This window comes from Propithecus coquereli, unplaced genomic scaffold, assembly GCF_000956105.1.
Source record: "Propithecus coquereli isolate 6110/MARCELLA unplaced genomic scaffold, Pcoq_1.0 Scaffold170, whole genome shotgun sequence".
Taxonomy (NCBI): Eukaryota; Metazoa; Chordata; class Mammalia; order Primates; family Indriidae; genus Propithecus; species Propithecus coquereli.
In genome coordinates, this window is record NW_012141636.1 from 1,642,007 (window position 1) to 1,664,149 (window position 22,143).

Sequence of the window (22,143 nt, forward strand, 5' to 3'; positions counted from 1 at the left end):
TTGGAGAGATATTAAATTCTCTATCCTTAGAGGGGCTCTATCAGAAGGAAGGGACTGCTTCACGTGGGTGCTTTTCCACAGGAATATAATGTAACAAATGAGAGTTGGAATAAGATGACATTTAAGATAGGTACTTTTCAATTCTGAGATATAAGGAATTATTGGGGGAAAAAAGGACCTAATAAATATGGTATGATTCAGGTGGTACCCAACATTATCACTACTTTACTTGAGAAACTGAAAAGGTTATTACTAAGACTCTTGGGAAAAAAAAGAAAAAACAAAAAGAACGACCTTGCTCCCAGTATAGGACAGATGCTGAAAGACTTCCTAAATTGTGTAAACAAATTAATGGAGTTTCATTTTAGGCCAATTTACTTACAGAAAACTCTGAGCAAATAATATATGATGGAATTTTTCCTAAGAAGTGAGAGAAGGAAGTGGTGCAAATTGCTTTAGAAAGAATAGTATATTTTGAGAAAAATATGCAGAGTGCGGTACAGCTGGTGCATCATAGACTCTAAATCATTTGCACTTCCTTTGGGGGAGGAACATAGAAGAGGAGGAAGATACAAAGGATATGAATGTAGGGTAGTAACGGGAAGAGGAGGTGGAAAGGAATGACAGAAGGAGAGCATTAATAAGTATTTTTGGGTTGAAGCAAGATAATTGTTCTTTTAGTGTGGCTTCAGTGATTTTTTTTTCTTTATTTTCTTTCAGGGTTATTTTTCTTACAGAGCATTATAAAATGAATCATTTTCTTTCATTTCCAGATTCAGCTTGGCAGTTGCCTTGGAAGTACTAATTATGTTTTCCTTACATAAGAGAGGAGAGACCTATTATTGTTGAAGGTTCATTTAAAAGAAAAACCACTATACTTTAAAACTCAAAACAGTTAAGGATATGTCACAGCTATTTTTGAAATCATTATATTGACAATGAATATCAAGAAAATGGTAATGGAAAAATAGTGTGGTGCCTGGAAAATCCTTTGACAGAATTATTTGGACTGAGTTTTTTTTTTCAAGAATATGAAAATAAAGCTAGAAATTTAAACATAACTTCGAGAAATCATCACATAACATCTAGCATGATTTTACAATAGTAGCATTTGAAGAAATACCAGCAAAACTATCTACACACAAGCTCTTACAGAGCAAGCTGAAGGTCAAACCAGTCACACTATCTAAGACAGTCATGAATTGAGAATAAGAATATCCTATTCATTTGTCAAATTAGCACTGTGTAGAAGCTGGTTGTCACAATTTGTTTTATTCCCAAGTTAACATTTCAAGTAATAATGTTTATATTCTAGAGAGAAGTTATTCAGGTCTTATACCCCAATAACTTTTCTAGTTGAGAAGATAAAACAATATCATAAGAACCAACTTTTACATCAAAAGCAAACAAACAAGCAAACAAAAAATAGTTTCAAAATTTCTATTTCTTTTCTTTAGAGATGGCCCAGGGTTGTTATTGAGATTCTTTTTGTATTTTTTGCATCTCCTTTTCTTTTTTTTTTTTCTTTTCTTTTTTCTTTTCTTTTCTTTTCTTTTCTTTCTTTTTCTTTCCTTTCCTTTCCTTTCTTCTTTTCTTTCCTTTCTTTTCTTTTTTTCAATTTCAGAATGTTATGGGGATACAAACATTTTGGTTACATAAAATGCCTTAGCCTCTCCCAAGCTAGGGATACGAGTGTGCCCATCCCCTATACAGTGTGCTCTGCATCCATTAATTGTGAGTTTACCCACTCTCACTGCCCCCCTCCCACCTGACCGGCACCCAGTGAATATTACTACCCTGTGAGCACCTTAGTGTTGATCAATTAGTACTAATTTGATGGTGAGCACATGTGGTGCTTGTTTTTTTTATTCTTGTGATACCTCACTTCGAAGGATGGGCTCAAGCTCTATCTAGAATAATATAAGAGGTGCTAGATCACCATTGTTTTTTATAGTTGAGCAGTATTCCATGGTATACATATACCACATTTTATTAATCCACTCATGTATTGATGGGCACTTAGGTTGTTTCCCCATCTTTGCAATTGTGAATTTTGCTGCCATAAACATTAGAGTGCAGATGTCTTTATTATAGAATGTCGTTCTTTCCTTTGGGTAGATGCCTAGTAGTGGGATTATTGGATCAAATGGTCTTTCTATTTTTAGCACTTTTAGACATCTCCAAATTACTTTCTACCGAGATTGTACTAATTTGCAGCCCCGCCAGCAGTGTAAGAGAGTTCCAATCTCTCCACATCCATGGCAGCATGTGTTGTTTTGGGACTTTTTGGTAAAGGCCATTCTCACTGGTGTTAGGTGATATCTCATTGTGGTTTTGATTTTGTGTTTCTCTAATGATTAGAGATGTTGAGTACTTTTTTATATGTTTGCTGGCCGTTATTCTGTCTTCTTTTGAAAAGTTTCTGCTCACGTCCTTTGCCCATTTTTTAATGGGGTTGTTTGATTTTTTCTTGTTAATTTTTTAAGTTCTATACAGATTTTTGTTATCAGCCCTTTATTGAATGTGTAGCATGCAAATATTTTCTCCCATTCTGTAGGTTGCCTATTTGCTGTAATGATAGTTTCCTTGGCTGTGTAGAAGCTTTTTACTTTGGTCCCATTTATTTACTTTTGTTGCTGCTGTGACTGCTTTGGGGGTCTTCCTTACAAATTCTTTGTCTAGGCGGATGCCTATAATAGTTTTCCCAACATTCTCTTCCAGAATTCTTAAGTTTTCATACCTTAGGCTTAAGTTTGTTATCCATTGTGAGTTGATTTTTGTGAGAGGTAGGAGGTGGGGATCCAGTTTCAATCTTCTGCATGTGGCTATCCAGTTTTCCCAGTACCATTTACTGAATAGAGATTCTTTTCCCCAAGGTATATTTTGTCTGCTTTGTTGAAGATTAGATGACAATATGAGGATGGTTTTGTATCTGTGTTCTCAGTCCTGTTCCGAAGGTCTGTATATCTGTTCTTGTGCCAGTACCATGCTGTTTTGTTTACTATAGCCTTGTAGTAAAGCTTGAAGTGTGGCAAACTGATGCCCCCCAATTTGTTCTTTTTGCTTAAGATTGCTTTGGCTATATGAGGTCTTCTCTGGTTCAATATGAAGTGTAGAATTATTTTTTCTAGATCTGTAAAGAATGATGATGGTATTTTGAAAGGGATTGCATTGATTCTGTAGATCACTTTAGGTAGTATGGATATTTTAACAATATTGATTCTGCCAATCCATGAGGATGGTAGGGTTTTCCATCTGTTTACATCTTCTACAGTTTCTTTTCTCAGTGTTTCGTGGTTCTCCCTATATAGGTCTCTCACCTCCTTTATTAAATATATTCCTAAATATTAATTATCTTTGATGGTATTGTGAAAGGTGTTGCATCTTTGATTTGATTTTTGGCTTGACTGTTATTGGCATATACGAATGCCACTGATTTGTGTGCATTGATTTTGTATCCTGAGGTAAAGAAGTCCCAAACTATAGTTACAACTTTGACTGAAGTTATTAGCAGTGTGCTTTTTGCCCATCCAGTCGGACCAGATGATTTTTCATGACAGAGTTCCTTCCCGAGTAGTGGCTATTGTGAAGGATATGGTAGGTAGGTAATATACACTTGTTAAACAAAGGAATTAATGAATGACTGAAAGATGAATAAAGAAAGAAAGGAAAGAAATGACTGACAAATTCAAGGAAACTAATGCAAATGCCATGCACAGGAAGCAGTATTGCTTGGTGGTAATGAGCATGCCAGTCAGATGGTCTGAATTTAAAATCTAGTTCTGTCATTATTAACTATGCATCCATTGGGAAATTAGTAAACTTTTCTCCACCTTGGTTTCCTTTTGCTCATATAAAATATGCTGTTGTGAGAAATATGTGTTACATTAAAAAAAAGCACCTTTAAAAGTACACGAAACATAGTGAATGCCAAGTAAATGTTAGGTATCGAGATTATTATACAGGTCTTAATCAGATAATTCACTACAAAGGTCATTGACACCATAAAACTAGACCACTCAGATTAAAGACAAGCTTTCTAGAGCCCAGGGAAGTGGGCACAATGAATATAAAACTTTAGGGTTCAACCTCCAAAACTTGCATATGTCATGGAAATTACTTTTCTCTTGAGATTGTGTAGGTTGATCATTCACAAACACTTCTCAAAAAAGTCCTGGAGATAATGGCTCCTTGCAAACATAGATTAGAGGCCCTGTTTTATAAGGGTAGACATATTAAATAAGTTACTCTTACTTGAGAGCTACTGACTATTAATGTTCATTATAGATTTGGTATACAGGAGTCAATGGACATGAAGCAGTTTTATTAGTACAGTCCCACATGCTTTATCACTTATAATCGCCTTAATTTTGCTTTAGTTTGTCAGAGAACTCCATGGTCCAGAAATGATGGCTGTGTATCAGTGAAAATCATTTCCCAGGACTCCTGAAGCATGTGGGAAGCTGACAAATAAAGTAGCTGTAACCCTATATGAGGGGAGGGAAGAAAGGGATGCATTTATACATGTTGACAGAACTCATCGAGTATAAATTTTTGGAAGTCAGGTGTTGTTTCCTTTGTTATGCAAAATCTACCTCTCTAGCAGTCTGGGAATAGCAGTTGCTCTCCCTGATAGGAGATAGATTACATTAGAAAAATAACAGGTAATCTTTATGCTATGTGTATCTAAGAAAACTGGTGAAAATTTAGATTTCTGTTTTGAAAATATTAATAAAAACAGATACATTGGACATGTAATTTTGAGCTCTCTTATCCTTATATCTGTTCTCCCTTCTTTTCTATTTCTACCCATTGCCACTGCTATGGACTGAATTGCGTCCCTTCACAAATTCATATGTTGAATTTCTAACCCTTAATGTGACTATATTTGTGGATAGGGTCTTTAGGAGGTAATTAAGGTTAAATGAGCTAAAGATGGGGCCCTAATATGTGAGGACTGGGCCTTAAAAGAAGAGGTGGTGGGTTTATAAGGAGAGGTGGCCCTATAAGAGGAAGAAGAGAGATATCTCTCTCAGCACAAACACAAGAAAAGGATGCAGTGAGAAGATAGCCATCTGCAAACCAGGAAGACAGCCCTCACCGAAACCTAGTCAGGTGGCTCACGCCTGTAATCCTAGCACTTTTGGAGGCTGAGGCAGGAGGATCACTTGAGGCCAGGAAATCAAGACCAGCCTGAGAAATATAGTGAGACCTTGTCTTTACTGATCAATCAATCACTTACTCAATCAATAAAATAAAATAAAAACCTAATTGTTTGAAACCTTGGACTTCCCAGTCTCCAGAACTGCGAGAAAACAAAGTTCTGTTGTTTAAGCCACCCACTCTGTGGTATTTTGGTACGGCAGCCTAAGCAGACTAAGATAGTCATACACTGGGAAACAAGAGCTTTGTAAATATATACACAGTTTTATTGGAGTCACACTCACTCACCATCAGCAGTCTGTCTCCTACTTGCAACCTTCCATCCTTTTGTGCAGCTCCTCCATCTATAATTTTAGTTACATAAATGCTGTTGTCTCCAGGAATATGTTGGTTTCCCACACCTCCTGCAATACTGAAGCCTAAACCTATGAGAAAAGAACAGAAAATGGAAAGCCTTATTATCATTTTTTTAAGAAAATGAAATTAGTCATATTTAATAGTTTTTAAAATGAATCCTCAATTTATTATAAATGAAATAAATAACAGTAAGATTTCTATTTCAATATATTTTGTTCTTGAAATATTCGAAGGCTTGTTGATTAATGTAACTGAGGCAATGATCTTGAAGTTGATTCCATGTGAACATTGGTTTTGTTTTATTTCAAGACTGTATAACTAGCTGCTGTTTCCCAGCTAATCAGGTTATAATAGGTAATTGTCCAGAAATGGCATTAGGCAAAGGGTTTGGAGGGATCCTACATGAGCCACGAAAAACACAAATATAGTCCTAATCACGTGACCATTGAGTCTATGGGCTCATCTTCATTGTTGTTACTCTGGCATAGAGAGAAGTATCGCCAATCATTTGGGCAGAGACCTGGATACTCTTGACACTTTAGGATGAAAAATAAGGCTATTAGAAAATTACACAAATTCTGAGACAAGAGCCATGAGGAAAATACATTGGATATTTATATAATAATTTCAGAGAGAATATAAGGAAAAGAAGCTAGATGCTTGCCTTTCATGTTTTCTTCTCTGGCTACCTGTCATGTTTTCATACCTCCTAGCACTTACTGTTATTAACTGATAGTGAGGCTAGTCACACACAAAACTGAATCATCTCTGTAAATAGTCTAAAGAAATAGATTATATACTTTGACCTTATTATCTTTATAATATACATGGTGTAATATTTTAAACATGGTGATTTTCTATTTTGAGAAATAAATTTTACTGTACTATGGCATATAAAATTTTTATTTATATTAAATTATAGAATTATAACAAGAATAGAGTTACAGTCATGCAGCACCTAATGACTTTGGTTAATGATGGACCACATATATAACAGTGGTCTCATAAGATCATAATGGAGCTGAAAAATTCTGATCACCTAGTGATACCATAGTCATTGTAACGTTGTAGTGGTATGCATTACTCATGTGTTTCTGGGGATATTTGTGTAAAGAAAACTATTGCACTGCCAGTCCTATAAAAGTATAATACATACAATTGTGTACAGTACATAGTACTTGATAATAAATGACTATGTTACTGGTTTATGTATTTACTATACTACACTTTTTTAAAATCTTAGAGTGTATTCCTCTATTTATTAAAAAAAGTTAACTGTAAAACAGCCTCAGGCAGGTCCTTCAGGAGTTATTCCAGAAGAAGGCTTTGTTATCATAGGGTATGGTGCTCCATGAGAGTTTTTGCCCCTGAAGACCTTCCAGTGGGACAAGATGTGGAGGTGGAAGACAGGGATATTGATAATCCTGACTCTGTGTAGGCCTAGGTTAATGTGTATTTTTATGCCTTTTTGACAAAAAAAAGTTTTTTTAAAAAAAATTAAAAATAGATAAAAGCTTATAGAATAAGGATATAAAGAAAGAAAATATTTTTGTATAGCTATACATTATGTTTGTGTTTTAAGCTAGGTGTTATTAAGAAAAGTCAAAAAGTTAAAAAAATTTAAAAAGTTTATAAAGGAAAAATGTTATGGTAAGCTAAAGTTAATTTATTATTAAAGAAATAAATTGTTATAAATTTAGTGTAGCCTAAGTGTACAGTGTTTATGAAGTCTATAGTAGTGTGTAGTAAGATCCTAGGCCTTCACATTTACTCACCACTCACTGACTGACTTTCCCAGAGCAACTTCCAACCCTGTAATCTCCATTCATGGTAAGCGCCCTATACAGGTGTACCATTTTAATCCTTTATACTATATTTTTACTGTACCTGTCCTATGTTTAGGTATGTTTAGTTACACAAATATGTACCACTGTGTTCCAATTTCCTATGGTATTCAATACAGTGACATGTTTTATAGGTTTGCAGCCTAGGAGCAATAGACTATACCATCTAGGTTTATGTAAGTACACTCTATTATGCTTGCACAATGATGACAGAGTCACTTACCAATGTATTTTTCAGAACATATTCCTGTTATAAAGTAATGCATGACTGTATTTTAAAAAAAATCATTATGAGGTCATTTTAAAGGAGTGATTGATAGAATACCTAAAGGTATAAAGATAAAAAATTCCCTTTCAAAATATGATTGAATACACATTTGGTATAATGCTCGTACCAAATACATTTTCATTGCATTTTAAAATCATAATGATAATTAACATGTAAATTACTCAAAAAGATAGATATTAATCAAAGGCCTTTGTTACTAAGGATAGAATTTCTTTAACTTGTTAATACTTGGCTTAAGAAATTTGTAAAAATTCATACACCCAGTCAAATGATGAAGCTGTCATAAAAACTTGGCATTTTACACAACAATAATGAAAAACACTTTAAAAAATACTAACTCTATTTCTCTATGCTTTTATTTAATAAACATTGGGTAGGGCTATATGTTCTTAAGATAGCATAAATGATTAGTTAATTGAAAAATGATGACAGTAAATTATAAAGTAACACCTCGAATTATATTTGAAATGCGATGATTGTTTTGTTAAATTAATTATAATAGGTGTTAAAAATAAATGGAAAAATGGATTTAAATTGATGGGGCAATTAAAATAAGTGTTTTCTAATTTCCTTCTGATGTGGCTAATTCTTCTTTATTGATGCTTTGACACCCATAGAACCATGAATGTTTTTGTTTGCCTTAAATTTAAAATTTGTTTATTAAGCAAAAGATGACCAAAGAGTAAATAAAATATTCCCTAACTGGCTTTTCCTATGATATTTAAAACATGTATCAGCTCATGTTTTCCAAAACGATTACTTTATTATATATGAATTTAGGGGAGTTTAAAAAATATATTTACAAAAGTTTCATACCACATGCTAACATCAATCTATTGCATTTACAGTAGTACAGAGGTCATTCCAAACTCTGGAAAAGAGAAGGTTAAAAACAATTTCAGGAACTCTGATTTACATCCACTATGCCAGCAGTAAATGTCACAGACAGTCTTAGTTACTGAAGAGCTATGGAAGTAAATTATCATGATAAAGAAGGTTAAGTCCAACAAAGACAATAAGTATGTGGTTGACATTTGAAGTTGAAGATTGTACCAAGACAATGAAATCACTATGGATACTGTAGACATAAATATATCATCTAGCAAACAAATAACATTTTTTCTTGAGATTAGGTTTATGTCTTTCTTTTTAACTAGTAACTCTGTTCAAGGTGAAGCAAGATATTTTTAGTAAATATCCTTTTCGGAGCCAGAGAATGTTTTTGAAGGTATAGAGATAAAAATGTTTCTCTTTTGTTGATGAGACATGAATGCATTTAAAAACAAGATTTAATCAATGCCTAATCATACTCCAGATAGTCAATTCAACACAGTAAGTAAATGCGTAGCTTATGTCTACATCCAGAATACAAGTTTATTTAAAGGTGGAAGTATCCATCATCCATCTGTGTTATAAGATTGGATCTGTCTTCATTCATTCTCAAGCCCATCATTTAATAAGTATCTTCTCAGTATATACTATGCATTGGATAACCAGCTGCTATGATTGTGGCCAAAATAAATGTAAAGGAATGGGTTGACCAGAAACACTATAGAAATAATGATCCATGAGTGGGTTTCTGTGAGTAAGTGTAGCTGAACCTTGCTGAAGCAATTTTCTAAACCCATATAGTGCTAGTAAGTTTTGGGTGACTACCCTATGAAGACAAATGTAGGCTAGGGCCACTGAACAGTAAGACCAAACCCAAATTATCTGTATGATCCTTGCCTACACCAGGGGCAGGCTGTCTACATTATAGGACCTAGACTAGGTAAGTCCCTCCATGACCAACACCCCCTCTTTGCTGTTAGTACTCTTTCATTCCCTCCTCTTCAAAAATAGCTAATTTTGCCCTTCTTCAATCCACCCTAAACACACTTGCAGCCTTGGTATTTCTAGAGCACTCCAGGCACACTCCCACCTTAGAGCCATTGCTCCAGCTGCTCCTGCTGCCTGGAATACACTTCTTTCTGCGCTTTGTTCAGATGTCAATTTCTACAGGAGCTTGATCCTGTGCTCCCTATTGAATACTGTCCCCTGACCATACACCCCTCTCTTTTATCCTGCTCTACTTTCCATTTTCCTTTAGGACTTATTTCCTTGTAAAATACTATGTAAGTCGCTTATATATATGTCTGTCCCCTTGGTGAAAATATAAGCTTCATGATGACAGGGTTTTTTGTCTGTTTTATATTATCGAAGTAGGACAAAACCAGGCATATAGTTGCCTCATAAATATGTATTAAATGAAAGAATATAAGAAGACAAGGAAAGTCACATGTCTCTGAGAAGTTCCCCCTTAAGGATGACGTTGGTAGGTTTTTGTTTTTTTTTTTTTTTTTTTTGAGACAGAGTCTCACTCTGTTGCCCTGGCTACTAGAGTAAGTGTCATGGCATCAGCCTAGCTCACAGCAACCTCAAACTCCTGGGCTGAACCAATCCTCCTGCCTCAGCCTCCCAAGTAGCTGGGACTACAGGCATGCACCATCATGCCCGGCTAATTTTTTCTTTTCTATATATTTTTAGTTGTCCAGCTAATTTCTTTCTATTTTTTTTAGTAGAGATGGGGTCTGGCTCTTGCTCAGGCTGGTCTCGAACTCCTGAGCCCAAGCAATCCTCCCATCTCGGCCTCCCAGAGTGCTAGGATTACAGGCGTGAGCTACTGCGCCTGGCTGAAGTTGGCAGTTTTGAATGAGCAAGGGACAGAAACAGTGACCCTTGCTAGCTGGTGTCATTAACTGTACAAGACATGACACTGTCTCAGGAACACTCTGATTAGCTCTCCATCGTCAGTCTGTACAGAGTGTATGCCGACTACTGAGCAGGCAATAGGGCATCGGCAGAGCCATCTTCATATTCTGATTCTTTCATCTAATAACTATGTAAATTTGAGTCTCAATTTCTTCATCTGTAATCAAGGAGTAAGTATATTTATATTCTATAGTGATTGGCACATAATAGATACTTGATAAGCAAAATGCTCTCAATAAACTCTCCAGTTGGTTGGAAAACAAGATACTTAAACACTTTGACATAATTTAACTGGTAGGATAAGTTCTGTACCGGTACTAGTATTATGTGAAGGGAGCATGATTTACTTCTCAGAGGGGCAGGTGAAAAATTAACAAAAGGTTGAGCATTAGAGTTGGGTCTTGAAGGTTAAACTGGAATTGATAAAAGAAAATGAACTTTTGAAATCAACATATCGTCTGGATTTCAGACTGACTACATGACTAAAGAGTCAGGTCCCCTGACTTAGAACATTCACTGCTAATAAGATCCCACTCTACTGAACTGGCAAATGAGGCAAAAACGCCTGGTAAACAATCGAAACGCGTCCTTATGATGCAATATGCCAAGATAGTCCAACAGGACAAACACAATGAGTATTACAAAGATTTGAGTAAGGAACAGTGAAAATGGCAAAAACACCAATTTTGGGGAAGTGATGGTTTTGTAACAATTAGAGATTTGGTTATCATTTTCAAATGTCTATGATAAATTAATAGCCCTGAAACATCAAGTAATAGCAGACTAGTTAATTATAAAATAAACTCAGTGAAAAGATTTGGTAAGTCTTACCGAAAAACACTGATCATAACACTACCTATTGTGAAATGTATGGTTATTAAGAATAAGACTAAACATTCTCATGTGTGTGCTGGTAAAAAACAAAGCTGACACAGAAAAATGGAAGTAACCAAATCACAAAAGGAAGTAAAATCAGTGAAAGTTTCAGTACTCTAACAAAGAAAAAAGGCACGTCAAATTTAAACACCTAATTCTCCAAGTACTTAAAAAAGATTTGTTTGGCAAACATGTGATATACATACAGAATATTTGGATTACAGCCATTGTATAAAGCCAGGTTCATCTTTCCATGTTTCTTGTATGTCCCTAAATGGTAATTTCTCATGTTAACATAGGAGATGCAGGCATAGGCAAAGGAATGTCTGAACCCTGTTAATGCCTTTAATTGAAACTTTTCCATGCCAAATCTTTTCCTCATCTTATAAAAAGAGAATGCTATGAACAGATCACAGTTCACCCTTTTCTCTTGTTGCCTGCCTACGCTGAGGAGGAGGTGTCAGTGAGAGGTGGGGGCCTGAAGCAGAAGTCTTGGCAGCAGAGATTGATACTGTGCTTAAGAAGCTCAGAATAAACACTCAAATGCTTAAAAAAGTCATATGATTATAATGTACCCAAATATTCTTTGTGGGTATAGAGAACTAAGCCCCATGATGTCTTATAATTCAATAACTTGGTTCAACTTTATGTGACTGTATTAGGAGAGCATTCTGGGGCTTCCCCAAACAATTCAAAATTATTAAGCAGGCTGGTTCTGTCAGAGTTTATTTAGGATCTGCTAGGAAAGGTGTTTACTGCTGTATGGGAAGCTAGTGGTATTCTGTATATTCTATATGTTTTTTTATTAAAGAAAACACAGAATCTATCCTGAACCCTGGGTACCCCTATCTTAGAAAAAAACCCACCCACACAGGCAACTTAACTTATGAATGTGCATACATTTCAGTTAAAAAACAACAAAAAAGCCCCCTCCCTGTAGGTCTGGTCTACACTGATAACAGATATTTTGACATGTCTTCCCCTTCAGAAAGGAAATTTTGCTTTAAAGATACCAAAAATACCCCCCCCCACACACACAAAAATGCACCATTCATTTTAATTTGAGAGGTTAATTAATCTCATTCGGCACTGCTAATATATTTAATTAAAAGCCAAAGCTTTATTTTCTTATTGTCTGGATTCTCTCTGGGTTCAAAAGATGAAGTTTGGGGTTGAAAGAAGTGTTTCTGTTTAAAATTCCTATGGCACTGTCCAAACATCCTCAGACCTGCTTATAGAATCTCTTCACAGATTACCCAGTTAAGTGACCATAGCCAGAGCTCCAAACTTTTTTTTTATTATTAATATGTATTTCACGATACCCACTCATTCCTTTAGCACATCACTTTAATACCTATTTTATTGTCAAAGCTCCATTTCTATATCTATCTTTTCTGCTTTCCCTTTGCTCAAAGGAAGAAACATCATTTCTCTTTTCTAAACCTAAATCTTCCCCTCCACTGTAGGACTTTATTTCTCTTTATGTTCTCTAGAATATTCAATCTTTTACCATCAATGCTTTTCTTCTCTTCTGGCTTTGATGATTCCTCTTTCCTATCCTGAAAAGATCTTCTGTTGAACTTACCCTAACCTCCTTACTACAATATCTGATGTTTTTAAAAGAGTGATCTATAGTTACTAACTCCATTTCCGTATTACAAATCCTCTTTAATCTCACCTGCCTGGCTCCATACACCACAGTCTACTCACACGGCATCTGTTGTAGGTTGAATTATGTTCCCCAAAAAGATATACTAAAGTTCCAATCCCTGGCTCTTCTGAATGTGACCTTATTTGGAAAAGATGTAACTTAAGATGAGGTCATACTGAATCGAGGTGGGCCCTAATCCAATAATAGGTGTTCTTATAAAAAGAGAAAATTTGGATGAAGGAACACAGAAATACATAGGGAAGAATGCATATGATGACAGAAGCAGAGATTGGAATGATGAATCTGCAAGCCATGGAATGCCAAGGATTGCCAGAAAACACTAAAAGCTAAGAAAGAGAGAAATGGAACAGATTCTCCCTTAGCACCCTCTAGAAGGAATCAACCTTTTTGACACCTGGATCTCAGACTTCTAGCCTCCAGAAGCATGAGAGAATAAATTTCTATTGTTATATTATGTTGCCCAACTTTGTGGTAATTTGTCATGAAAGCCCTAGGAAACTAATATAGCATCTAATCTTTAGGGTCTGAGTAGTTGTACTTATATCTAGCATTTTCTTTCTAATGAAAGTCATATCAACATATTGACATATATGGTTTAATGTCACACACTCCTATAATGGGGATAGGTGACATAACTGCAAACCAGTTCCACCAATTAAGGAAGCCATCCATCCATCCAGAATTTACCTCCAAAGTCTTGAAAAAGTCCAAGATACCTTTGCTTTTCTTGCATTATACAGAACACTATTGATTACTTTTACATTCCTACCTTTCGTAGCACTAATCTTCCCTGTTTCTTCTCTTACTTTTCTTACCACTTCTGTTTCCTTTGTTGACTTACCTTCCTTTTATTGTCCTAAAACAGTGGTTCACAGAAATGATCCCCACATGGGTGGCATTAACATCACCTGGGAGCTTATTATAAATGCAAATTTGGGGGCCTATGCCAGATATACTGAACCAGAAACTCTGGAGATGCATGCTAAATGTGATGATAATTTTTCTAAAATAATAGCTATTTCCCATGGTACAATCCATTAAATCCTATTCTTTCTATAATCTTTCTTGTGGAGAATCCATTTCCGTAGTTTCAGTTATCACTGCTATGTTGATAAGTGCCCAAACTTTTTGTATCTACAACACTCTTATTGGATTTGATTTGTCATCTTAAACTCACAAGCTTGAAAAAATGTACTCATAACCTCCCTTCAAAATGTGCTTCCTTTCCTGGATTCTGTGCTTTCCAGTTATATTAATATTTCAGATAAGATTAGAAGCTCTATCTTGTTTGGTATCACACCTATTCATCACTGGATCCCAGAGCCCACTATGATACCTGTCAAAGGTGTTCTAAAAATACATATTTTCATTGTTATTATATTTTATCAGAAGCCTCAGTAAATATAAATGTGAATGTATTCCTCCTCTTCATTGCTGCTTCACTAAACCAAGAGCTTAGCTAAACATGCCTACTTTACTGTAAAATTCTTTTAAAAGACCTGATTCCAATCTTTCCCTGCCTGCTTCTCCAATCCATTCTGCAATTATTTTTCAGATCATTTTTTCCCTAAAATTCTACATTCATTATATTGTCCTGTTGTTTGAAATTGTCCGCTACTTTTCATTTTCTACAGGAATTCTATATATCCTCTTCTCACTATTCCTTACTTCTCTGCTACTAATTTTCCCACAGGAAAGCTAATCTTGCTATGATGGTTTTATGCTATTGTGTTTGTTCCTTACGTTGGAAATGTCTTCACTTCTTTACTTTCCAGGACCACTTTAGTCTTTGTCAACTCTAACCTATGGTAGTTCAATTCTAAGTGGAACTCCAGTAGAATTAATTTTCTATACCAAGCTTTTCTACTTCTATTTAACTCATTCAAGAAAAACTTATTGATGATTACTTATGTGCCAAGTATTGGCTTAATTAAACACTGTGGTTATATCAGTGAATTAGAGATCTATGGTTCTCATCCTTATGGAGCTTATTTTCTAGTGGAGGGTAGGACAAGAAAAAAGGCAGTGAAGATGCAGTGTGCTAAGTGCTGTTAGGAGAGGAACAGTAGCCATGGGAGCACATAGGAGGCCTGCCTGCTTTGGGGTGCATGTATGGGGTGAGCCGGGGAAAGATAACTGCAGGTTATAATTTCCAATATGAGACCTGGAAGATGAAAATGAGTCAAGACAAGAAGAGAGTGGGGAGAGATCATCCCTGCAAAGGAAAACACATATTAAAAATCCAGAGCTGAGTGATAACATGGCCTGCAAAACTGAAAAACGTCCAGGTGAAAGCAATAAGTAGTGTTAGGCAGCATGTACGCTCCAAGAAGAGAAGGACCATATCTGTTGTATTTACCAACGTATACTTAGCCCCAATACCGTGCTTAATAAATAGTTTGGGATCAATGAATATATGGAGATAAGAGGTGACTTTCTCCACTGAATTAGGAAAGAAGGAGGAAAGGATGGTGGAGATGAATGCTAAGATTGTAGGTTTAATGACAGGACACTAAAGGAGTTTTGCTCTCATAATAAGAAAGAATGTTCATCAACCAAGAATGAGGGAAGTAATGAGGTCAGAAAATTAAGAAAGTACAGAGGTTTTGAAATAGTTGTTACAAAAAATGGAAGATATAATTGCTTAGAGAAATGCATAAAAATTACAAAGAACTGCATTGCTTGTCTAGTTAAAGTTTGAAGACTATGAATTAATGATAGCACTAATCTAGTTGTGTTTTCCTCCAGCAGTTCTCAACAGTCTGGGTACAAGCACAGAATACATAGGCAGTTAGATTGAATCACCTTACAAATTAACTTTTCATGTACATTGATCTTTCCTCTTTAACCAAAGTATGTGATCCTAGAAAGTATGAGTTGCATAAAATAGACCATCTGAGCACAGTGTTGATATACAGTAATTATTTAACAAGTATTTGCAGAATGAATTAATTACTAAATTGTTCAAAGACCAAATGATCACATAACATAGATATACTTTTAAATGTCAAGCATCCTATATCAACAAAGATGTATACACTTTAGTTGTTTTAGCTCAAGGGAAAAAAAGGGGACCAAATTATTACATGTTGAGAATTTTTAATGTGCCAACTATTGTGTTGAGAGGTGAGGAATTAATGAAGAGTATGTCAGTATCTTCCCTAAGGAAACAATAGAAATAGAAATGACCAATGAGAGACATAGTTACTCTTTATTAACTCAAAGAATTATTGGCACTGACCAACTTTCTTTCATCCTTACAAATAAAATAACCTGCTTGGGCCACAATTTTACTGTTCATGGGAGTGTATGATGGATTATGATTAGATGCTCTCCTACTGGTTTACAGGCTATTTCATTATACTTGAAATGGAATATCCCCTAAGTTTATAGAATTAAATTATAACCTAAGTATAGGTAGTGTCTCTACCTACCAACCACATCTGTCTGTATCGTTTTTCTAGATTAATTCTAGCTGCTAGTGCAAATCAAGATCATTAACATTGACCTTTGAATACTGTCTAGATTGTCTTGGAGGCATACAGATTCCAGTACACAAAGTCATAAAAATGACATAGATTATTAAAAAGAATATAAAAGTCATCTCATGTTGAAGTTTGATGGGGATGTCCTAGCTAGCAGGGTTGTTGCTGGGGAAAGCAGGCTGAAACACATGAAGGATAGCCTGGTAGATCTTAAAAAAATTCCCATTACCAAAGGCCTATCCTGCAACACCTTCTCTGCAAAGTACTTCCTAATCCCTACTCCTTTAAAAGTACTTTCTCCCCACTGACCACATATGATGCTTTTTTTCTCTCTCACTTTTAATGATACATCATTTTCTACTTTGAATTAGAGAAAAGTTGTTTTTAGGAAAGGTTAATATTCAGAACATTTAGCAGCTGGTATGGCATAAAAAGCTACCAATCACAATAGGTAGCTGCCATAAATAACTGCTGTGGTATGCACAAAACTGTCAGCTTTGCTGTAGGAATATTTTATTTCCCCATGTTGGACAGTCAGCATTTTGAAGGTAGAGGGGATAATAACACTTTTATTGTAGTTGCCCCAGAAGTGTTATGAACAAAGTAGATACCCTGAAACTAATATTTAAAATCAATTACTGAACTAAATTGGTAATTGATTTAGTAAAATCAATTAATAAATAAAGATCGCTGAATCTTTTCCCCATGAGCACACTTTAAGGAACTGTGCAGGGGATAAAATAATGTAGTGAGATACTTCATTCATTCATTTATAAAACATTCAATTCCAGGCTATATTAGTTTGCTAGGGCTGCCAAAACAAACTACTAAAAACTGAGTGTCATAAACAACAGAAATTTGTTGTCTCATAGTTCTGGAGGCTAGAAGTCCAAGATCAAGGCATCAGCAGGGTCTGTTCCTTCTGAGGGCTATGAGGGAGAATCTGTTTTGTGCCTGTCTCCTAGCTTCTGGTGGTTTGCTGGCAATTTTTGGCATTCCTTGTCTTGTATTAATAGATTCATTACCCAATTTCTATCCTCATCTTCACATGGCATTCTCCCTGTGTGCTGTCTCTGTGTCCAAATTTCCTCTTTTTCTAAAGACACCTGTCATTTTGGAATAGGGTTCACCCTAATGACCTTAACTTGATCATTAGCAAAGACCCTATTTCAAAATAAGGTCACTTTCACAGGTACTGGGGTTAAGACTTCAACATCTTTTTGAGGGACACAATTCAACTCATAACACTGGAATTGGGAAATATAAATATGATCAGAACACTGTTCCTGTCCTCAAGAAGCTTATAGGCCAGGGTGGAAAGAACAATTAAAGAGAGTATGTGCCAGTGCTTTGGGGAAAAAGGAGGGAAGGTAGATTGTATTAGGGCAAACTTCCTGGGGACAATGACAGCCATGTCAAGCCCTGTTGAATGGCTAAAAGAACTTGTATCTCTGGGTTGGGCAAGGCAAAAGCATTATATGTAACCAAAATGTTTGTACCCCCATAATATTCTGAAATTAAAAAAAAGAAAACAAAAAAAATAAAAAAATAAATTAAAAAAAAGAAATGGAGGCAGCAAGGAATTAGGTACATACAGTCTTTTTAAATTTCAAAATATTAATTAAGGGAGTACAAATGTTTTTGCTATATAGATATCATGTATAATGCTTAATTCAGGGCTTTTGACATGCAAATCACCAGAACAGTGTTCATTGTACCCTATAGGTAAGTTTTTATCCCTCACCTACCCTCCCGCCCTCCCTCCTCCTTGGTTTCTCATGTCCTTATATCGCTTTGTGCCTATGTGTACCCTTCTACCAGCTCCCACTTACTAGTGAGAACATATGGTCTTGGTTTTCCATTCCTGAGATACTTCACTTAGGATAATGGTCTACAGTTCCATCCACATTGCTGCAAATGACATTATTTCATTCCATTTATGGCTGAGTAGTAGTCCATGGTGCATTTATAAATATATATACACACACATGCACACACACACACTTCATTTTCTTTATCCACTTATGAATTGAAGGGCACTTAGGTTGATTCCACATCTTTGCAATTGTGAATTGCACAGTGATAAACGTTCATGTGCAGGTGCCTTTCTGATAAAATGCCTTCATTTCGTTTGGGTAGATATCCAGCAGTGGGATTGCGGGATCAAATGGTAGGTCTACATTAATTTCTTTGAGGAATCGCCATACTGTTTTCCATAGAGGTTGTACTAATTTGCAGTCCCATCAATGGAATATAAGCATGCCTTGCTCATTATAGTAAAGAAGTGAATGGGGTTAGGTGGAGATACTGAGAATGGAAGCTGGAGAAATAGAAGCTCATGAAGCTCCAGAAGTGCTAAATTAAAGAGCTTGGATCTCATATTAGTGGCAATGGGGAGGGAGCCTTAGGAAAGTTTTAAGCAGGAAGATGACATGATCAGATTTGCCTCCTCATTTTCTTCATTAGTGCTTGCTGCAGTTTAAAGAATACATCAAGTTATATTCTGTATGGTTGGGATAATGTTCTCTTTTTTTATAATAAAGCACTATTTTTCCTTCTCACATTTGTTTTGCTTTATTATATTCAGTTATCACTCATTAAAACTCACTTTGTGGAAATTTTGCTCTCAGTTTTCTCTTTTCTCATGATTCAGTTTGAGATACTAGCTTTCCTTTGATCCCTCGACATTCCCTGTTTGTCACAACCTTTTCATAAAACTAAATTTTGAAAAAAAATAATATCAACTGGCATTTGTAATCTGCTGAGAATCTGCAGGATTAAACTTAAATTCATAAATTCTCTTATAAACATTGTAATTCACCAAAAATTTCAAGTGGGCATTTTTAGCAAAGTCTGACTTGACTACCTCACTTGATCATTCTTACAGAGCTCTTTGCACAAGAGATAATTTGAAAATATGGATTCAGCTTGAATCCTAGGAAAGAGTGGAAGTTATATAATTGCAATAATTACACAAGCACCTCTTTTTGCAAAGACATCCTGCTCACTATGAAACAATGAAGGGCTTAATTGCCCACAAATTGTTCAAATTTATGAAGTGGCTAAACAATATTTTTGGCATTTATTGTATAGTTTCACAGATATCAAAGAAGATACTTGAAAGTACTGAGTAATAGAGAATCCCTTCTTGTATTATGTGTGGCAAGTATTAACATTTTCGTTTCCAAAGTAATTGAACTAAGATAGCTTTCCTTTGATATAAAATTTTGTTTCATTGTTACTAAAGATCTTTTATGTCAAGTCCTTTAATATTTACAACAATCTGTCCTATATTGCATATCCAGTTGTATAAAGCTTATAGTGTGTGCCTTTGGCCTTAATCTTATACTTTTGTCCAAGTTAGTTTAATTTTCACAAAGAAATTCTGCTATATATTTGAACATTTTTAATGATTACTGAAAAGACATACTGTATTTTACCTGCTAAAATAATAATTAGACTTTTGGAAAATGTCACTCACTTTCAATGGGTCTGTTTTCTAATATGTAAAAAGGAAAATAATACATGACATGATCACCACATGGTAAAGTGGAAAGATTACTGGTACAAACCTTGGTTTTATCATTTAAAAGCTGGAGGCTGAAGCAGGAGGATTGCTTGAGCACAGGAGTTTGAGGTTTCTGTGAGCTAGGCTGATGCCACAGCACTCTGGCGAGGGCAACAGAGCAATACTCTGTCTCAGAACAAAATAAAACAAAAACAAAAAAACAAAAACAAAACTGAAAACCAAAATCAAAACAAACAAAAAAATGAATAAAAGCTGTATGACCTTGTAATAAGTTGTCTAGCTTCTCTGAGAATCAGTTTTATCAGGATGATAATACCAGGGAAGCTAATCGTTACCTCAAAATATCACAGTGAGAATTAATTATGATAATTTATGAAAAGGAACCACACATAGTGTAAGTACCAGTTTCAAAGATATTCAAAGAATATCCATTCCCTTTGCCTTTCCTTTTAAGATTGTAAAGAGTCAAATGTGATAATTCTTTATAAACCGTAATCCATTTATATTTATATACATTTTAGGTATTATTATTAATGTCTAAAGCATGATAAGATACTAGACTATAAAATGACTTATCAGACACACAAAACTCTGTCAGATCATGGTCACTCACATCATCTATCATGTATTTCATTTATCATCATAATTGGGTTTATCCCATGGAAGAAAATGAGATGATTATAGATCTGGGTTCTAACCCCTTAGTCTTATACCATCTTCTTGGTGAACCCCCTCTAGTTACTCTATACTTTGCTTAAGTTGTGAGAGTCTCTATCAGGGTTTCACATATGCATAAAATGAAATTTTATTAATAAATAATGTCTATACATTTGGAACTGTGCTGGCTTTTGCATCACAGTTCCAAATGTACAGAATCTATGAATATATCTCAACGATTGACATAATCAGCTCAAATGTTTTAGAAATGTAGCTTTGGTAATTTGGGGATGTGGATCTATTCAGACAGCTGTTGGCAGATGGAGACTTGGTTTAATCACCACTCCAGAACATTCCTCACTCTCCAAAGAATCATTAAAGTCTTTTTATAAGCATATATGAGAAGACTAGAGAAAAAGATACACAGTAATACCTATGATATAGTAGGTATTGTGATAAAAGCTAAGTGCTTTAAGAAAGAGAAGAAACAAAAAGGAAAAAGAAATCTCTGACAAGTGAAGTCAGAAGAATTCATATATACTACCAAAAATAAATTTGCCTGCTGGGTAGAACAAAACAAGAGCTAAAACAAATTTGATACGCTGGGTAGGGGAAAAACAAGAAGCAATATAGATCTAAGAGGAATGGAGGTCCATTTCAGATAAGAGGTCCTAGGATGAATCAGTTGTCATTAGGTGAATCACTCTAGCGTCTCTGTCTTCATGTACAGTTCTTTTGTCTAGAGTGAGAAAGAAGCAAGTACTACCAAAATTACATCTCCCCTCTGTGCCTAGAAAATATTAGACTCTCAATAAATACTTGTTGACTAAATGAATAAACAAACAAAATAGGATTGCTGTTGTTTCTTATTAAACAAGTTGTCTTAGATTTTTGATTTTTATAGCACTTAAATATGGTTTCCTATATATTATTTCATGTTAATAGGACAAGTACTATGACCTTTTGGCCTTGATTCAGTGATTTTTGAGTTAGAATATGTCTAGAAGATTAGAAATGTTAAAATATAAATACACCTCTCTCATTGAGATGGTGAGAATGCCCGTTTACATCATGGTGATCTTTCAGTTTTATTTCAACCTCTGCTTCTACATTTGCCATGATATTTTGGCATGTGCGATGCGAAAACAAACAAATTCTCAAAAAACCATTCCCAAACTGACAGGAGATGATTCTAGAGGTGAAAGGATAGAAGTATATCCATAAAAATGCTAACTCAAGATCCTAAAATGAGTATATTGAGTAATTACTATTCTATTATTTGTATATTATAATTTTCTTTCTGATCTATTCTTCAATTATGGGGTTGTATAACTTGAAGAGCTAACTTAGCAAGGAAAAGCTAGGCCTATTAGTTTTACCAAGGCTGAATTTTTACTTGATTCCTACAGGAGGCAGCAGAGAGCAGCTAAAGTGGAGGGTCTTCGGGTGGGTAATGGAATCAACACTGCTGTCTAGTTGGATACTGAGCAGTGCAGAGTTTTTAAAGGTTACTCTCCTTA

At 35.2% G+C, this 22,143-nt stretch overlaps 1 protein-coding gene across 8 annotated transcripts in view; it reads right to left on the reverse strand.

The window, feature by feature from the left end:
* The window catches only part of DLG2 (discs, large homolog 2 (Drosophila)), a 1,994,579-nt gene that overhangs the window by 469,487 nt on the left and 1,502,949 nt on the right, over nt 1–22,143 (reverse strand). For all 8 annotated transcript variants that reach the window (XM_012641828.1, XM_012641835.1, XM_012641834.1 and 5 more), the window contains one exon: nt 5,452–5,588. In XM_012641828.1, coding sequence (XP_012497282.1) covers nt 5,452–5,588 — 137 coding nt within the window. The remainder of the gene's footprint in view (nt 1–5,451; nt 5,589–22,143) is intronic.